The following is an 18463-nucleotide window of genomic DNA, read 5'->3' as shown; positions in this document are numbered from 1 at the left end:
CTTCCTCTTAAAAATCTAGGACGGAGAAAAAATGTATAACTAGATGCCCTGCTTGAAGTGGGGGGGGGGGGCGAGGAGGGATTTTAAGTCTTTCTGGAGCGATGAGTTAAGACGGGCCGAATGGGCTTTTTCATAGGTATCTATCTTGTGAGCACTTGGAGAAGTGGGGCAAGGCTGCTCAGTGGACGGTGAAGTCTGGGGCCGTTCCCACTGTGGCCGCGTGTGGCGCTGCGGAGCCCCGATTCCCGAGAAGAGGATTGGTTGATGATGACATCAGGGCGAGTGGAAGCCCGGATGTTGCTGTGGTAACGGGCGGCGGTGGCAGAGTTGGGGTGACAGTGATAGGGGTCATTGGGCGCTGTGTACACCGTTACCTGTCCAACAATAGGGATCGCAGCATGGAGGTAATCTCTATATATTGTTTTCTGATGTCATAGCGGATAGTTAGTCTGCTTAACTGGGATTTAGCTGCCCCCACCCTGGACCAGCAAACCGAAAGCGGGTGTCGTGATTCATTCCCTGCTGACTGGGACAGACAGGCCTGTAATGGTCTTGGAGCTGAAAGATGTTTACATTTCCTATCCCACTTTATACAGGCGACGGATAATATCATATATTCATCGTAAACGACAGTGATGTGCCTTAATGCTTGAAACTTTTGTTATGGTAAGGAACCCAGGAACCTCTCCCTGCCTTTGAGAGACATAAATATATTTTTTTCTCTCCTGGCGATAGCGATTCGACCGTTTACCACATGATTCCCACATTCCCTGCCGGTCTCATACATACATTAAAAATGTCATCAAGTTAAGTGTTTATATTTCATTAATTGCAATGCCTTTGAAATTCAAACCCAAGGATGTTGGAAAGTTCCAAATGCCTTCACTGATGACCGTGTTCACTGGATCACAGATCTTGAACAGTTAACTTGATGATGTAAAATAATGTAACAGTGCTCTGAAGGAATAATTTTTGAAGCCCAGTAATTTTAAGTGAGAATACTTGGCTAAGAGTAGGAACTTACCTTATACAGAATCGTGGTGCAGTTCTTGTGCTGTCACCTGAATTGTTGCAGTATATTACAGAAATACTTTCTACTCATTTATTGAAATCAGAATATTGAAGTAAAGATGCTTAAAAAGGAATGGTACCAATATCAGGCTGCAGGAATAAATCAATTATTTTGTTTCTGGAGTTTGATTTATTCAGTTTGAAATGATTTACAACTCTTGCTTGGCATTCAAGAATGATCACAGAATTGTTACAGCACAGAAATCGGGCCATCTTGTCTGTGCTGGTTCTCTGAAGGAGCAGTTAACCTAGTGCCACTCCCCTGCCTTTTCCTGATAGCTCTACACATTTTTCCTTTTCAGATAACAATCCAATTCCCTCTTGAATGCCTTGATTGAACCTGCCTCCACCGTACTCTCAGCAGTGCATTCCAGATCCTAACCACTTGCTGCATGAAAAAGTTTTTCCTCATGTCGTCATTGCTTCTTTTGCTAATTACCTTTAATCTGTGCCCTCTCGTTCTCGATCCTTCCACCAATGGGAACAATTTTTCCCTATCTACTCTGTCCAGACCCTCATGATTTTGAATACCTCTATCAAATCTCCTCTCCACCTTCTATTCTCCAAGGAAGGTAGTCCCAACTTCTGCAGTCTATCCTTGTAACTGAAATTCCTCATCCCTGGAACCATTCACATGAATCTTTTCTGTGCTGTCTCTAATGCCTTCATATATTTCCTAAAGTTTGGCGCTCAGAACTGGACATAATACTCCAGTAGAAACCGAACCAGTGTTCTATACAAGTTGAACATAACTTCCTTGCTCCATGTACTCTATGCCCCTATTAATAAAGCCTAGGATGCTGTATGTTTTATTAACCACCCTATCAACCTATCCTGCCACCTTCAATGATTTATGTACATATGCAGTCTGGTCCCTCTGCTCCTGCACCACCTTTAGAATTGTACCCTTTGTTTTATATTGTCTCGCTGCATTCTTCCCACCAAAATGAATCACTTCACCCTTCTCTGCATTGAATTTCATCTGCCACTTCTCTATCCATTCCACCAATTTGTCTATGTCCTTTTGGAGTTCTACCCTATTCTCCTCACAGTTCACAATGCTTCCAAGTTTCGCATCATCTGCAAATTTTGAAATTGTGCCCTTTACACCAAGGTTTAGATCATTAATATATATCTGGAAGAGCAAGGGTCCTAACAGTGATTCCTGGGGAACTCCAGGATCAGGATACTTAATTTCCAGTCACTTCACGAAATTGGCTGACAGATTAGTATGTGTCTTTGTAATACCTAAACTGAAATGCAAGGTGGCCTGGTTGGCGCAAAATGTTTTTTTTTTAACAAATTGACAAAAAAAATGTTGAAATCAGTATGCAAAGGAGGCATGCTTTTAATTCTCACCTCCTTTTAATATAACTGTATGTTATACATTTTATAACCCTATCAAAGAACAAAGAACAGCACAGGAACAGGCCATTTGGCCCTCCAAGCCTGCGCCGATCTTGATGCCTGCCTAAACTAAAACCTTCTGCACTTCCGAGGACCATATCCCTCTATTCCCTTCATATTCATGTATTTGTCAAGATGCCTCTTAAACGTCGCTATCGTACCTGCTTCCACCACCTCCCCCGGCAGCAAGTTCCAGGCACTCACCACCCTCTGTGTAAAGAACTTGCCTCGCACATCCCCTCTAAACTTTGCCCCTCTCACCTTAAACTTATGTCCCCTAGTAACTGACTCTTCCACCCTGGGAAAAAGCTTCTGACTATCCACTCTGTCCATGCCGCTCATAACTTTGTAAACCTCTATCATGTCGCCCCTCTACCTCCGTCGTTCCAGTGAAAAAAATCCGAGTTTATCCAACCTCTCCTCATAGCTAATGCCCTCCAGACCAGGCAACATCCTGGTAAACCTCTTCTGTACCCTGTCCAAAGCCTCCACGTCCTTCTGGTAGTGTGGCGACCAGAATTGCACGCAATATTCTAAGTGTTGCCTAACTAAAGTTCTGCACAGCTGCAACATGACTTGCCAATTTTTATACTCTATGCCCCGACTGATGAAGGCAAGCATGCCGTATGCCTTCTTGACTACCTTATCCACCTGCGTTGCCACTTTCAGTGACCTGTGGACCTGTACGCCCAGATCTCTCTGCCTGTCAATACTCCTAAGGATTCTGCCATTTACTGTACACTTCCCACCTGCATTAGACCTTCCAAAATGCACTACCTCACATTTGTCCGGATTAAACTCCATCTGCCATTTCTCCGCCCAAGTCTCCAACCGATCTATATCCTGCTGTATCCTCTGACAATCCTCATCATTATCCGCAACTCCACCAACCTTTGTGTCGTCCGCAAACTTACTAATCAGACCAGCTACATTTTCCTCCAAATCATTTATATATACTACAAACAGCAAAGGTCCCGGCACTGATCCCTGCGGAACACCACCAGTCACATCCCTCCATTCAGAAAAGCACCCTTCCACTGCTACCCTCTGTCTTCTATGATTGAGCCAGTTCTGTATCCATCTTGCCAGCTCACCTCTGATCCCGTGTGACTTCACCTTTTGTACCAGTCTGCCATGAGGGACCTTGTCAAAGGCTTTACTAAAGTCCATATAGATAACATCCACTGCCCTTCCTTCACCAATCATCTTCGTCAGTTCCTCAAAAAACTCAATCAAATTAGTGAGACACGACCTCCCCTTCACAAAACCATGCTGCCTCTCGCTAATAAGTTCGTTTGTTTCCAAATGGGAGTAAATCCTGTCCCGAGGAATCCTGTCTAATAATTTCCCTACCACTGATGTAAGGCTCACCGACCTATAATTTCCTGGATTATCCTTGCTACCCTTCTTAAACAAGGGAACAACATTGGCTATTCTCCAGTCCTCTGGGACCTCACCTGTAGCCAATGAGGATGCAAAGATTTCTGTCAAGGCCCCAGCAATTTCTTCCCTTGCCTCCCTCAGTATTCTGGGGTAGATCCCATCAGGCCCTGGGGACTTATCTACCTTAATGCTTTGCAAGACACCCAACACCACCTCCTCTTTGATAATGAGATGACTGAGACTATCTACACTCCCTTCCCTAGGCTCATCATCTACCAAGTCCTTCTCTTTGGTGAATGCTGATGCAAAGTACTCATTTAGTACCTCGCCCATTTCCTCTGGCTCCACACATAGATTCCCTTCTCTGTCCTTGAGTGGGTCAACCCTTTCCCTAGTTACCCTCTTGCTCTTTATATGCGTATAAAAAGCCTTGGGATTTTCCTTAATCCTGTTTGCCAATGACCTTTCATGACCCCTTTTAGCCAAGTTCCTTCCTACTGTCTTTATATTCCTCAAGGGATTCGTCTGTTCCTCGCCTTCCAGCCCTTACGAATGCTTCCTTTTTCTTTTTGACTAGGCTCACAATATCCCACGTTATCCAAAGTTCCCGAAACTTGCCAAACTTATCCTTCTTCCTCACAGGAACATGCCGGTCCTGGATTCTAATCAACTGACGTTTGAAAGACTCCCACATGTCAGATGTTGATTTACCCTCAAACAGCCGCCCCCAATCTAAATTCTTCAGTTCCTGCCTAATATTGTTACAATTAGCCTTCCCCCAATTTAGCACCTTCACCCGAGGACTACTCTTATCCTTATCCACAAGTACCTTAAAACTTATGGAATTATGGTCACTGTTCCCGAAATGCTCCCCTACTGAAACTTCGACCACCTGGCCGACCTCATTCCCCAATCCCAGGTCCAGAATGGCCCCATCCCTAGTTGGACTATCTACGTATTGTTTCAAGAAGCCCTCCTGGATGCTCCTTACAAATTCTGCCCCATCCAAGCCCCGAGCACTAAGTGAGTCCCAGTCAATATAGGGGAAGTTAAAATCACCCACCACTACAACCCTGTTACCTTTACATCTTTCCAAAATCTGTCTACATATCTGCTCCTCTACCTCCCGCTGGCTGTTGGGAGGCCTGTAGAAAACCCCCAACATCGTGACTGCACCCTTCCTATTCCTGAGCTCCACCCATATTGCCTCGCTGCATGACCCCTCTGAGGTGTCCTCCCGCAGTACAGCTGTGATATTCTCCTTCACCAGTAATGCAACTTCCCCACCCCTTTTACATCCCCCCCTAACCCGCCTGAAGCTTCTAAATCCCAGAACATTTAGCTGCCAATCCTGTCCTTCCCTCAACTAAGTCTCTGTAATAGCAACAACATCATAGTTCCAGCATTAACCCAATGCAAATTTGCCCATTTGATTTGTCCAAGTAATTTTACACCACAGCTTTTAAAATGTACCTAGTTTGTGTAGTTTGCAATTTTGGTACTGTTTAACTTTTTATTATGCTTCAACTGTTTGTGTATATATAATTTATATACAGATTATTCTGCACTTTAAATAATTCGCAACTTTGTGCAAATCTTTTTTAGAAAGCAAACACTTTCAAATTGCAAAAATGAAAGTCTTGATTTATATTGCACTTTTCATGACCACTGGCCCTCTTAAAGCACTTTACAGTCAATTAAGTACTTTTGAAGTGTAGTTATTGCAATGTAGAAAATGTGGCAGCTGATTTTTGCACAGCAAGTCCCCACAAACAGCAATGTGATAATGACCAGATAATTTTTTTTTGTCACGTTGATTGAGGGATAAATATTGTCCAGGACACCGAGTGACCTGAATGCCTGCAGAAACACCACAGCAAACCACATTTTAAAATGCAAGTATCAGATTAAAAAACTGCACTGTTCCGTCTGGATTATCCTATTAAATAACTAATGTTGGCTTTCACATCGTCTGGTTAAACCATTCAGTAGTATTCTTTAGTTTTTGACATTCAGGTATAAAGGTCAAGAGGAAGGGGTCAGGTGACAGTGGGCTGTGTTGTGGGTGAGTTGTTTTGCCTCACGACTCTGTTATCAGTGCGATATTAGGGGCAGGAGGCAGCTCAAATGCAGAGATGTGAATTTGAACTATGAATGTGTGTACTGAGGAGGATACCAGAACCAAGAGGTTATACCCATCTGGAAAGATTGACCAGGCTGGGGCTGTCCTCTAGAAAAGAGAAGACTTGAGGGGGAGGCCTTTAAGATTGAGAGAGTTTGACATAGAGAGATGTTTCCACTTGGGAGTGAGACCAGAGCTAGAAGCCATAAATATAGTCACTTTAGGGAATTCAGGAGGAACTTCTTTACCCAGAGTGGTGAGAATGTGGAAGTTGGTAACACATGGAGTAGCTGAGGCGAATCGTGCAAATGTATTCAAAGAGGAGCTAGATAAGCACATGAAGGAGAAAGGAATAGAAGGATATGTCCAGAGGATTAGGTGAAGTAGGGTGGGTGGAGGCTCGTGTGGAGCAGAAGTGTGGCATGGGCCAAATGGCCTGTTTTTGTGCTATAAATACTATGTGAAACTCTCGTGCTCTTCTTCGAAATAGTGCCATGGGATCTTTTACGTCCATCTGAGAGGGCAGACAGGGCCTCAGTTTAACATCTTATCTGAAGGACAGCACCTCAGACAGTGTAGCACTCCCTCAGTACTTCAGTGGAGTGTCAGCATTGATGTCTGTGCTCAAGTCCTGGAGTGGGACTTGAAACCGGAACCTTATGATTTGGAGGCAAGAGTGCTACCAACTGAGCCAAGGCTGACACAAGTGCAATAGAAAGTGTTCTTGTGGAGAGAAAGTGCTTCTGGTTAGTCTGTGAAGCTACTGTAATCATTAAAATGGAACTGACATAATAAAGAACTGATAATATTGGTTGAAATGAAGAAACACTGGTAGAAACTAATAATAGCTGTGGGCTTGAAAATGAGTTAACGCGGGCTGTAAAGAAAAGTATATTTCTAAAGTTCTCAAATTCTTATTAGCAGAATCCCCATAAACACAATTGTTAAACAATTGTTTGGTATTGTACCGGAGTAATCTATATAATTAATCCTTATTGTTTTTCTTAGATATTCGTGTAGATATTTCACAAAGCGACAACACAAGACAATCTCAGTTATTCTTGAGCATCTCATTTCGTTGATATTTCAGTTAAACTGAAAATTTATATTTTTAGAGATTTAAACAGTATATCGAATCCTATATATGTATAGCCTCAAACTGTAAGTTGCTTAAAAGTGAAATAACAAGTAGATTAGTTAATCTCTTCACTGGTGTTGTTTGACATAGACATGTCAGCCAGAGCCCAGCTCTGGGTATGCACCTGAAGCACCAAAACGTGCCAATAGGGTCAGTTTAACAGCTTTTCTGGAGAATGGGACCCTTGATAATCCCGCAATACCTTCACATTATACTGTTAGTCCAGACTATGCAGTCAGGTGCTGGGGTGGGGCTTGAACCCACAGTCTTATGATTCAGATGAGATTGTTGCAAACTGTAGGGTTGGCATTGCATTTATTATAAGCAGGGATGCTGTAAGGGAAATTCTTCTAAATGATTTTAATTAATGTAATACATCCTTTACTTGATTGAAGCTCTTGGAAAATGATATTTTATAGTAGAAAAGATAAACAAATGAATGGCTTATGTATACTATCTGATCTTTAAAATGTATATTTCTGAATCTCAGAAGGATAATAAAATGTAGTATTTATACTGTTACCTTTGCACAGTTTTGGGCATCTATCAACGTACAAGTGGCTAAGTAACTCAGAATCAGGTTCTGATCTAAACCACCAGTGCATCAATCTCAAGCAGCATGAAACAACATCCAGAGGCCAGTTCTCACTGGTCTGAGCTTACACTGGATGCTGCATACTTAATATTAAAAAGTATTCCTTGCACAGCTTTCTGAGACAGCAGATCTTCCCAGCAGTGGGTCGAACTCCTTTGTGCTTGACCACTGTGTGACATTAGGTAAGCACAGTTGGCATTGTGATTTTGGTATACTAAATGTGCATGGCACTTCATGGATGTGATTTGAGACTGGTAACTGCAGTATCTCCCCAGGGGGTCCTCCATAATTGAAGATCTTAGGAACATAGGAAATAGGAGCAGGAGTAGGCCACTTGACCCCTTGAGCCTACTCCGCCATTCAACTAGTTCATGGCTGATCTTCTACCTCAAAGACATTTTCCTGCACTATCCCCAGATCCCTTGATGCCTTTAATATCTAGAAATCTATTGATCGCTGTCTTGAACATACTCAACAGCAGTGGTTAGCACCGCAGCCTCACAGCTCCAGCGACCCGGGTTCAGTTCTGGGTACTGCCTGTGCAGAGTTTGCACGTTCTTCCTGTGACCACGTGGGTTTCCGCCGTGTGCTCCAGTTTCCTCCCACAGCCAAAGACTTGCAGGTTGATAGGTAAATTGGCCATTGTCAATTGCCCCTAGTGTAGGTGGGTGGTAGGAGAATGGTGGGGATGTGGTAGGGAATATGGGATTCATGTAGGATTAGTATAAATGGGTGGTTGATGGTCGGCACAGACTCGGTGGGCCGAAGGGCCTATTTCAGTGCTGTATCTCTCTATGACTCTAAGCCTCCACAGCCCTCTAGGATAGAGAATTCCAAAGATTCACCGCCCTCTGAGTGAAGAAATTCCTCCTCATCTCAGTCCTAAATGGCTTACTCCTTATTCTGCGACTGTGTCCTCTGGTTCTAGACTCCCCAGCCAGGGGAAACATCTTTTCTGCATCCACCCTGTCAAGCCCTGTAAGAATTTTGTGTGTTTCAATGAGATCACCTCTCGTTCTTCTAAACTCTAGAGAATAGGGGCCCAGCCTCCTCAATCTCTCCTCATAAGACAATCCTGCCATCCCAGGAATTACTCTGATGAACTTTCGTTGCACTCCCTCCATGGCAAGTATATCCTTTCTTAGGTAAGGAGACCAAAACTGTACACAATACTCCAGGTGCAGTCTCACCAAGGCTCTATACAATTGCAGCAAGGCATCTTTACTCCTGTACTTAAATCCTCTTTCAATAAAGGCCAACGTACCAATTGCCTTCCTAATTGCTTGCTGCACCTGCATGTTAGCTTTCAGTGACTCATGACAAAGAAATCCAGATCTCTTTGGACATCAACACTTCCCAATCTCTCACCATTTAAGAAATATTTTTCCTTTCTGTTTTTCCAACCGAAGTGAATAACTTCATATTTTTCCACATTATATTCCATCTGTCACGTTCTTGCCACTCACTTAGCCTGTCCAAAGCCCCTTGAAGCCTCTTTGCATCCTCCTCACAACTCACATTCCCACCTAGTTTTGCGTCATCAGCAAACTTGGAAATATTGGATTTGGTCCTCACATCCAAATCATTGATATACTTTGAATTTTGTACAAGTCTCTAAAATGTTATTTATTATCCTCAGTAATATTTTTTCTATAAATGAAAGTGAAACCCTGTGGTGTTCTGTTAATCCTGCAAAAATTGCTGTTTATCTTAGAATCTGTCACAGTTTTTCAGGGATCTAGTAATGTGTTTTTTTTTAAGTGATTTCAGCATGGGTAGGGTGGGAGGAGGTATATGTGGCACAAAAACTCTGGCATAGACCTGTTAGACTGAATGCCTGTTTCTATCCTGTAAATTCTATGTTGCTTGCTACAGTAATATAAAAAAATCGACTTTTTACATACGAACATATGAATTAGGAGCAGAAGCAGGCCATTCGGCCCCTCGAGCCTGCTCCGCCATTCAATAAGATCATGGCTGGTCTGTTTGTGTTTCGAATTCCACACTCCCATCTAATTCCGATAACCCTTGATTCTCTTTTTGTAAAAATTAGCTTGTGTATTTATAAAATTTATACTTTTTCCATTCAACAGTGTATCACAGATGGGCTCAAAGCTGTTAAAATGCCATCGGAATCTGAAGTGCACCAGATGGAGCCATTGAATGACCAACTGGCGCTAAACTCTGAAGGTGGTTACGTGTGGCAAGTGACCGACATGACCCGCCTGCGCCGGTTTCTCTGTTTTGGTTCTGAGGGTGGGACATACTACACCAATGAGGAAAAGCTTAAGAAAGAAAACGCTCAGGCCATATTAAGATTGATAGAAGAAGGTAAAGGGGCTGATGTTGTCCAGGAAATAAAGACATTTGGTATTGAAGGAAGAACAGCCACACAAGATCCTACTTTGTTCGCTTTGGCTCTTTGCACCCAGTGCTCAGATATTTCCACGAAACAAGCAGCATACAAAGCTTTGACTGAAATCTGTCGCATTCCAACCCATCTATTCACATATATCCAGTTTAGAAAGGATCTCAGTGGAGGGATGAAATGTGGTATATGGGGAAGAGCCCTGAGGAAAGCAGTGGCAAACTGGTACAACAGTAAAGATGGGATGGCTATTGCTATGGCAGTTACCAAGTACAAGCGGAGAGCAGGATGGTCACACAAAGATTTGCTTCGGTTGTCACATCTGAAGCCAGCTAACGAAGGTCAGTAACAATATTGTACAGCACTGAATTTTTTTTTCTACAACTTTTTTATCACCTCTCTAGAATCTGCAGGTTCTCACTGGGTTACAGATCCGTGGGTACCAGCAAGTTACTCGGTAGTAAACTACATGCCAGTCGGCACAGTGGCGCAGTGGTCAGCACCGTAGCCTCACAGCTTCAGCGACCCGGGTTCAATTCTGGGTACTGCCTGTGTGTGGAGTTTGCAAGTTCTCCCTGTGTCTGCGTGGGTTTCCTCTGGGTGCTCCGGTTTCCTCCCAAAGCCAAAAGACTTGCAGGTTGATAGGTAAATTGGCCATTATAAATTGCCCCTAGTATAGGTAGGTGGTAGGGGAATATAGGGACAGGTGAGGATGTAGGAATATGGGATTAGTGTAGGATTAGTGTAAATGGGTGGTTAATGGTCGGCACAGACTCGGTGGGCCGAAGGGCCTGTTTCAGTGCTGTATCTCTAAATCTAAAATAAAAAATCTAAAATCTTATTCCCACCTAATGTTCATATACTTGCCAGAGACACCTGGGGACAATTGCAGTGCCCAAACCACTGCTCTAGCTGAGACTAGTTGACTTGGTACAGTCTGGGTATTGAATTTGGAACTTTATCATTGTTATATTCAGCAATGCCATCATCTCTGGGTCTCTGAGAGAGTTGGGATGAATACGATTGAAGTTTTCACCCAAATAATTATTTCTGTTAAGCTATTGCAGTGTAACCTGGTTTTGGGGATAAAAGATCTAGCCAAACAAAATAATCAGTTATTATTAGGGGGTCCTTAATTACCTACCGCATGCCTCAATATTTAGTTTCACCTTATTGAAATAGTGCATGCTTGTGAGTTGGGACCTGGCTATTTCCTGTAGTGATAACATAGCATTGGATATTGTCAAGTTCAGTTTTTCCTTACTCTGTGTCTATGGCAGGCATTTTTAAAAATGATTTGCCCTATGACATGCTTTCTGCTATTTTCTGTAAGTATCTTGGAGTTCTGTTTGCTTTTTTAAAAAAATTCCAACTTCTACAATCTTTTCTGCATTTTTTTTTCTCTTTCATGAAGCAACAGTTTCCACTCATGCATAATGTTCTCTTTCCCTCTGTCTTTTAATTCGTTTTTTAATCTGTGTTCCAGCCATTTGTTGATTGAACATGTCCAGGTAATGTGTCTGCACATTTTTATGAATTTTCCTCTCTAGTCTGCCATAAATCACCTAAGGTAACTGACCATCTGATAATTTAAATTTTCTTCCTTTTGGAATCGTGGCCAAGACCAGCAAAATCATAGACTTGGGAATTTCAGCAGGTCCTATCATTCATTGCAAGAGGATTGTATTCTTACCTAGCAAGTTAGAATTGATACATTGAGAAGGGTGGACACAAACTCTGTTTGCTTGAATCTTGTGTCTCAGTTTACTAATTGACTTTTCCTACTTCTTTTAAAGAATGGCAATTAGATTATATATCCAAAAGCAATGAATGATGGAAACTGGGTAGTGAATACAAAATTGACAAAACAAATTAACTGTAAACATAAAGCTTCTTTTGCTATTGGAATATGCCTTTCTAATAAATTCCTTATATACAGCAATGGTGCCAATAATAAGTAACCATGCAAGGAACTTTGAATAAAACTTGTTGATTCTTGTACTTTGCCTCGAATATTCTTTCGGACCATACAACTATGAATGGTTGTAAGGGCAGGAAGGCAAGCAACTATAGATTATTTGCAACCTCAGCTGAAATAGTTGTGTGGCTAGTCAGTAGGGATTGTTAAAGTAAGAGCCAAGGTCTGCACAGTGCATTTTATTCTTACCTTTCTTATCGTGCTTGAATGGGTCAAGATCACAGAAATTCATCATCTAGGAGAAGTCAAGGCTGTGTACATTTAAACTTGTGTTATTTATATAATGTTTGTCATTTCTTGCTTTTGACTCATGACCAGAAGGCTCAAGTTGTATTGATCTGTCTTTTCTAGATCTCACTTTGGTTACCAAGTATATTATGAAAGGTTGGAAGGAAGTTGAAGAAGCCTACAAGGATAAAGAAAACTCAGATGGAATCCAGCGGCTTTTGAAGTACTTTGAAGCTCTGGAGAGGGTAAAAATCACCCGCGATGAACAGGAGGTTGCTCAGCTTATTGAGGAGTACAGGTTGGTCAGGGAGCACCTATTGACTAATCACCTGAAGTCACAGGAGGTGAGTGAGTAAATGCTTTGTTCTTTGCTCACTAGTCATAAAACTAATAACACCTACATCAGAGGTATCTAGCTGCTGCTATTAAGCAGCATCTGTGATCATATTTGTAAAATAGTTGTGAAACTAATTAAGAGAGAAAGAAATCTTATTTCCATTCAACCAAGTGGCATTCTCTAATTGACAAAAAGCAGCCCACTATGCTGCTGTTGAGCTGGTTGCTAACATGTATGATAATATCCCAGAAAGACCCTCTTGCCAATTTTTATTTGCCCCTTACCTTCCCCTACTTCACGATAGCACTTGAGAAATTGCTGAATTGTTAACCTTCGACAGTTATTGAAAACAGACTTTAACTATCGGTCAGAGATAGTTTTTGAACTTAGTTTACTTGCTATTTCTTTGACACAAATGTTACTATGGGCTGCTGCTGGGGGAGTGTTATTAGAAAAATTTGGAGGGTATTTTTGTTGTTTGAAAAAAATGCATTATTGAAATATACTTTTTGACATTTACTTATTAGATGGATTTTGAAAGTGACTTGCATAGATACCTCAGTACTTGTTAGATAGGTTAAGTAATATGAGCGTTTATCGCTAAGCTTATTTATTATGTTCTCAACAATTTCTTGTCAGAAATTTCTTTGGTGATATGCAACATCATTCTTGTGCGACACTCTTAATCCATCATCTCAAATTCCTTCCAGCACCAGTGATGGATCTGTAATCACCAGAACTTCAACATAGTGCTCCCAGTCCAGACAAAATCTATAATTGTATAGCTGGCTGTATGTCTCAAATCAAGTGGATATAATATGATGAAGAATAACTTTAAACTTCACTGAACTAGCGCACCTATGTGAGAATCTCTCTCTCTCTCTCTCGAAGCCTCCCCATCTTTCTTGTTCATTATATATTAATGGTATTTAATTGTAAACAGCTGCTGGGCAGTAACTGGGGATTCACTTGTACCCCTACAAAAAGGAACAGACTGAAACTGTTTGTTGGGTTAGAAGGTACATGCTTGTGATATGTATCTCTGTAAATAAATGTTCACAAAAGAGTGCAAAAATGGCTCCAGTTCTATCCTTCAATGCAGTGTCAGCTGTGGCTGAGTTGGTAGCACTCTCGCCTCTGAGTCACAAGATTCTGGGTTCAAGTCTCCTTCCAGAGCTTGAGCATGAAAATCTACACTGACACTGCAGTCCGAGGTGCTGTCTTTGGATAAGACATAAAACCAAGGCCCCATCTGCCTGCTCGGGTGGATGTAAAAGATCCCATGGCAGTATTTCGAGGAAGAGCAGGGAAGTTATCCCTGGTGTCCTGCCCAATAGTTAACCCTAAATCAACGTTGTAAAAATAAATTATCTGGTCATTATCACCTTGCTGTTTGTGGGAGTTACTGCACGCAAATTAGCTAGTGTGTGTCCTACATTACAACAGTGATTACACTTCAAAAGTACTTAATTGGCTGTAAATTGCTTTAAGATGTCCAGTGGTTGTAAAAAGCATTACTTAAATGCTTTAACTGTTTTTTTTGGAATAAAGCATGGTAGCAGAGGGCAGTTGCTTAAAGGTGAAGGACAGAAAATAAGGAAAGAAAATTAATTGAAAACTAAAATTCCTGGTGACCATTGGAGGGAAACAGCAGAAAGCAAGTGTAAATTGTCAGGCTAGGATTAACCTCCGATGTTCTTGGAATCTGAACCATCTGACCAATGGAAGAATTAAGTGGATATGTGGACGTAGATTATGTTCTTACCAAAGAGAAAACAAGTTATGGCCTACAAGAAGTAAAATCAGAAGCAAAGTATTATGTGAGATGGACGCCCATCAGTTGGATAGTGATGAAGGTTTGGACATTCTTTTAGCGTTATTGGATGAATTCTATTCGAAAGATGATTTGTTAATTCTCCGGTAAATGAGCCATGGTCAGAATTTGATAGATTTTGGAGAACAGCTGGTCATTCTATTGAAGAATATGTCATGCACTTTAACAGATTGTATAAAATATTGACAGAGTTCAATCTGGGGATCCCTGGATCGGTACTGGTTGGCATCCTTCCATCTACAAAAGATGATGGACGTGCAGCAAACAATCTATTTAGGTGGGTGTCTTCTCTTGGTGCACCTTTATTGATGGTCGTGAGAGGCAGGTTCTGTCACAGGTGCTGCATGTCAAGCTGCCAATTGACACTGTGAGTTGTTTTTGACGTTGGCGCCTGTTGCCAAGCTGCTGCAGCAACTGCTCATGGTGGTAGTGCACATCAGTTCACAGAATGTGTCACCCTTTCCCTCTTTCACCAACTAGTGACTCCCAAGTGGGATGGTCGATATTTAGGGCCTTTATGTCACGCTTGCAAGCATCCTTGAAGCGGAGCTTTGGGCGCCCCGCCGGTCGTCTGGCCCTGGCTACCTCACCATACAGAAGGTCCTAGGGTATGCGACCATCTTTCATTCTGTGGATGTGTCCAATCCACCAAAGCCGTCTCTGTTTGATTAGTGCCAACACGCTTGGGAGCTCTGCCTTTGAGAGGACTACCACGTTTGTGATTTTTGTCCCGCCAGGATATACCCATAATGCGCTGCAGACAGCGAAGATGGAAATTATTGAGCTTCTTTTCCTGGTAGCTGGAAGTCACCCATGTTTCACAGCCATACAGCAAGATGCTGAGAACACAGGCCTTATAAAACATCAACTTGGTCCTAAGGGTGAGCTTGGTGTAATCCCATGTGCATTTCGCAAGTCAGCCAAAGGTGGTATCTGCTTTCCCTATGTGAATATCGAGCTGTGCAACAAGGGACAGATTGTCTGTCACCGTCGACCCAAGGTAGCAGAATTTGCTAACCACTTCTACTGGAGTGTTATTTAGTGTGATCAGGGGCAGAGATGCAACACCTTGTCCCATGACCACAGTTTTCTTGATGCTTATAGTCAAGGATAACAAGTTACAGACACGGAAGAGACATTCCATGAGTCTTTGTAGCTGAGTTTCTATGTGAGCGACTAGCGCAGCATCATCAGTGTAGAGGAGTTCTCTGTTCAGGACGTGATGTGTTTTTGTCTTTTATTTCAGCCTTGATAGATTGCAGAGCTTGCTGTCTGACCTAGTGTGCAAGTAGACTCCTTCCATATCTGCAGGGAAGGCGAAGGTCAGGAGCATGGAGTAGAAAATGCCAAACAGAGTGGGGGCTAGGACACAACCCTGTCTCATTCCATTCTTCACTCCGAAACTGTTGGAAGTGGAGCCATCAAACTGTACTTTGCAGTGCATATGTTAAGGAAGGAACAGATGAGACTGAAGAGCTTTGGTGGACAGCCAGTTTTTCCCAAAATCTTGTAGAGCCCTGCTCTGCTGACTGTGTCGAATTAGTGAGATCTACAAAGTAAGGTAAAGGGGTGTACTCTGTTCCCTACACTTATTTTGTAGCTGGTGTATGGAGAAGATCATATCCACAGTAGATCTGTTGGCACGGAAACAGCACTCTGCTTCCGGGTACACTCAGTCTGCAAGTAGATGGAGTCTTTTAAGTATGACCCTAGCAAAGGCTTTCCCCGTGACGCTAAGGAGTGAGAAGCCCCTGTACTTGTTGCAGTCTGCTCTGCTGCCTTTGAATTTGGCATCACACACTTCCTGTGGAACAGAGCTTACTTTCCAGCAGAAAAGGAGAATGTCATAAAGGTGTGGTGTAGATGGGGCTTTCTGTGCTTGAGCAGGGTCTATGGCCTTTTCGAGCTCCAGTGATGAGGGATCTTCATCGGACTCATCCATGACAGGAGTTGCAGGAGAACATTGAGTGCGGACTGGGAGATGTCCAACTCACAGGAGTACAAGTCACAGTAGTGTCCAGCCCAAGGGGACGTTTGTTTACTTTTTTTGTTGAGTAATTCGCCATCTGTCGACATCAGGGGAGCAATTTTGGTGATGGATTTGGGGAAAGGTACTAGCATTTAAATTACTGGATTATAAGGTGTCTCATATGGATAGGCAGTTGGTTCTGACTGGTGTTTGGTTCTCGAAGAAGGAGACCCTGTTGGATCAGATGTCTGCTGCCTTAAAAAAAAATTCGTAGGGCAACAGTCATTTCCTGAATGCCTTCATGGAATAAATGAGACATTCCACGATGACACAAATAGAAGATTCAATGATTGCCAAATTTTGGAATAAGGCACCAATACAACCAAAGGATTAAAGACAGGTGGAATGAGGATTAAAGCACCTTGAGCTGATATGGCCAATACAGCAGAAGACAAAATTGGAACAAAAATAATGGGAGAATGAATCCCAGGAATGCTGAAAAACAGTTAATAGGTGCTTCAGGTGTGATTTGAAATGTAATTTTGCAGTGAACTACCCAAAGCGAAGAGGCGGAGTTCTCAAGATTTCACATGACGAAGAGAATTCTGAGGGAGAGGATGAAGATGATGATGATGAATCCGAACATATTATACTGGTCACATGGAGACACCTTTAACTGTGCAGTACTAGTGGGACAGATAGGTTAAAGCGTTATCTTGACTCAGTAAGTAGTGAGGATCGACGCAAGGTTAAGGAATGTAAAAGTACTACTTGATTTAGGTTTGGTGATAACACATTGAGGTCACCAAAAAGAGTTCTAATTCCATGTAAAATAGCTGGAGTTCTGGATCTTGTAAGTACTGATTGATTCTCTAGTGAGATGCTTATGCTGTTGAGTAAACCTTCTATGAAAAAGGCACAAGTGAAACTCGACATGGAGCATATACGGCAATTATTTTAGGAAAGTCAGTGGATCTTCAGTTTACCCAGTCAGGACATTAGTATGTTTCCCGAACAAAACATGATGTTTTTCATCAGTGTGTTAGACAGGTATTAATGATATCAAATGATAAGAATCAGAGAGAGAAAAAGCTAATTGTCTTTGTTACGACTATGTGGTGTGACGTGCGTGGGTCATTCCCACTGTTCAACTCCCCACTGTTCAACTCCCCACCTGACCACAGCAAGTGTATTTGTATTAGAGTTTAGCCCCTTGGTGTTTTATTTTTCAAATAAACAGAGTGACAGGTTTTCTTGTAGGAAAGTCACTTGTTTATTGATCATTTCGCCTGATCTCAAAATTGTTGCAATCGCATTTACTCGCGTGCACACGCACACAAGACAGATAAAGGAAAAATGAAGGTGGCTTTTAGTGGGGGGAAAGATTACGATAACCCTGTTGAATTCTCTTGGAAATCAAGTTCTCAATGGATGCAGGCCTGAGATGAGTGTAGATGTCTCTCTCTTGATTGAAGGTTCAGTTGATGATGGTGAGTAACTTCTAGCTCTCACTGCTGTACAATGTAGATGTCAGATTCTGCAGCAGGACTGACATGCTTTTTTTGGGTTTGGCTGGAATACAAGCTGTTAGGGTGTTGCTTTATCTCTCTCACTCTCTCTGACAGTTTTTTAAGGTAAAGCTGTTATCTCTCACTTCCTGTTAGGAGACGCTCTGGTTTCTTCCAATGTGATCGTACAATGGGTCAGAACATGGCTACTTCACACCTCATTTGTTTCAGGAGAAGAAATGAAATTCTGGAATGTTTCAGGATAGGTGTAGGATGGGTTCAGTTGATACCTCTTGGCTTTGAAGATTTGTCCTTTGTCAGACAGTTTGAAGACACAAAAGGCCAATTCCTTTTTTCTTTGGCCATTTGGACCATTGTTCACTTTCTAAAATCAAAGTTCATTTTTTAAAGACAAAGTCTGTTCTCATAACTCATCAGAGTTAGTCCACGATTGTTGTATCATCGCACTTCCTGTGTGCGTGACATCTTCATGTTATATAGACACTTTTCTCACCCTAATTGTCA

The 18463-nt window shown here is 42.1% G+C and overlaps 1 protein-coding gene across 5 annotated transcripts in view; it reads left to right on the top strand.

The window, feature by feature from the left end:
• Positions 1-288: 288 nt before the first annotated feature.
• ro60 (Ro60, Y RNA binding protein) overlaps positions 289-18463 on the top strand; it is a 34993-nt gene continuing 16818 nt past the window's right edge. Inside the window, exons 1-3 of one of the 5 annotated variants that reach the window (XM_068037720.1) lie at positions 289-404; positions 9810-10425; positions 12414-12634. In XM_068037720.1, coding sequence (XP_067893821.1) covers positions 399-404; positions 9810-10425; positions 12414-12634 — 843 coding nt within the window. In that variant the 5' untranslated portion in view covers positions 289-398. The other 4 variants (XM_068037719.1, XM_068037721.1, XM_068037723.1 and 1 more) reach the window with 4 other exon arrangements.

This window comes from Heterodontus francisci, chromosome 8 (assembly GCF_036365525.1).
Source record: "Heterodontus francisci isolate sHetFra1 chromosome 8, sHetFra1.hap1, whole genome shotgun sequence".
Classification (NCBI taxonomy): Eukaryota; Metazoa; Chordata; class Chondrichthyes; order Heterodontiformes; family Heterodontidae; genus Heterodontus; species Heterodontus francisci.
This window is presented reverse-complemented; position numbering and strand designations above follow the sequence as displayed.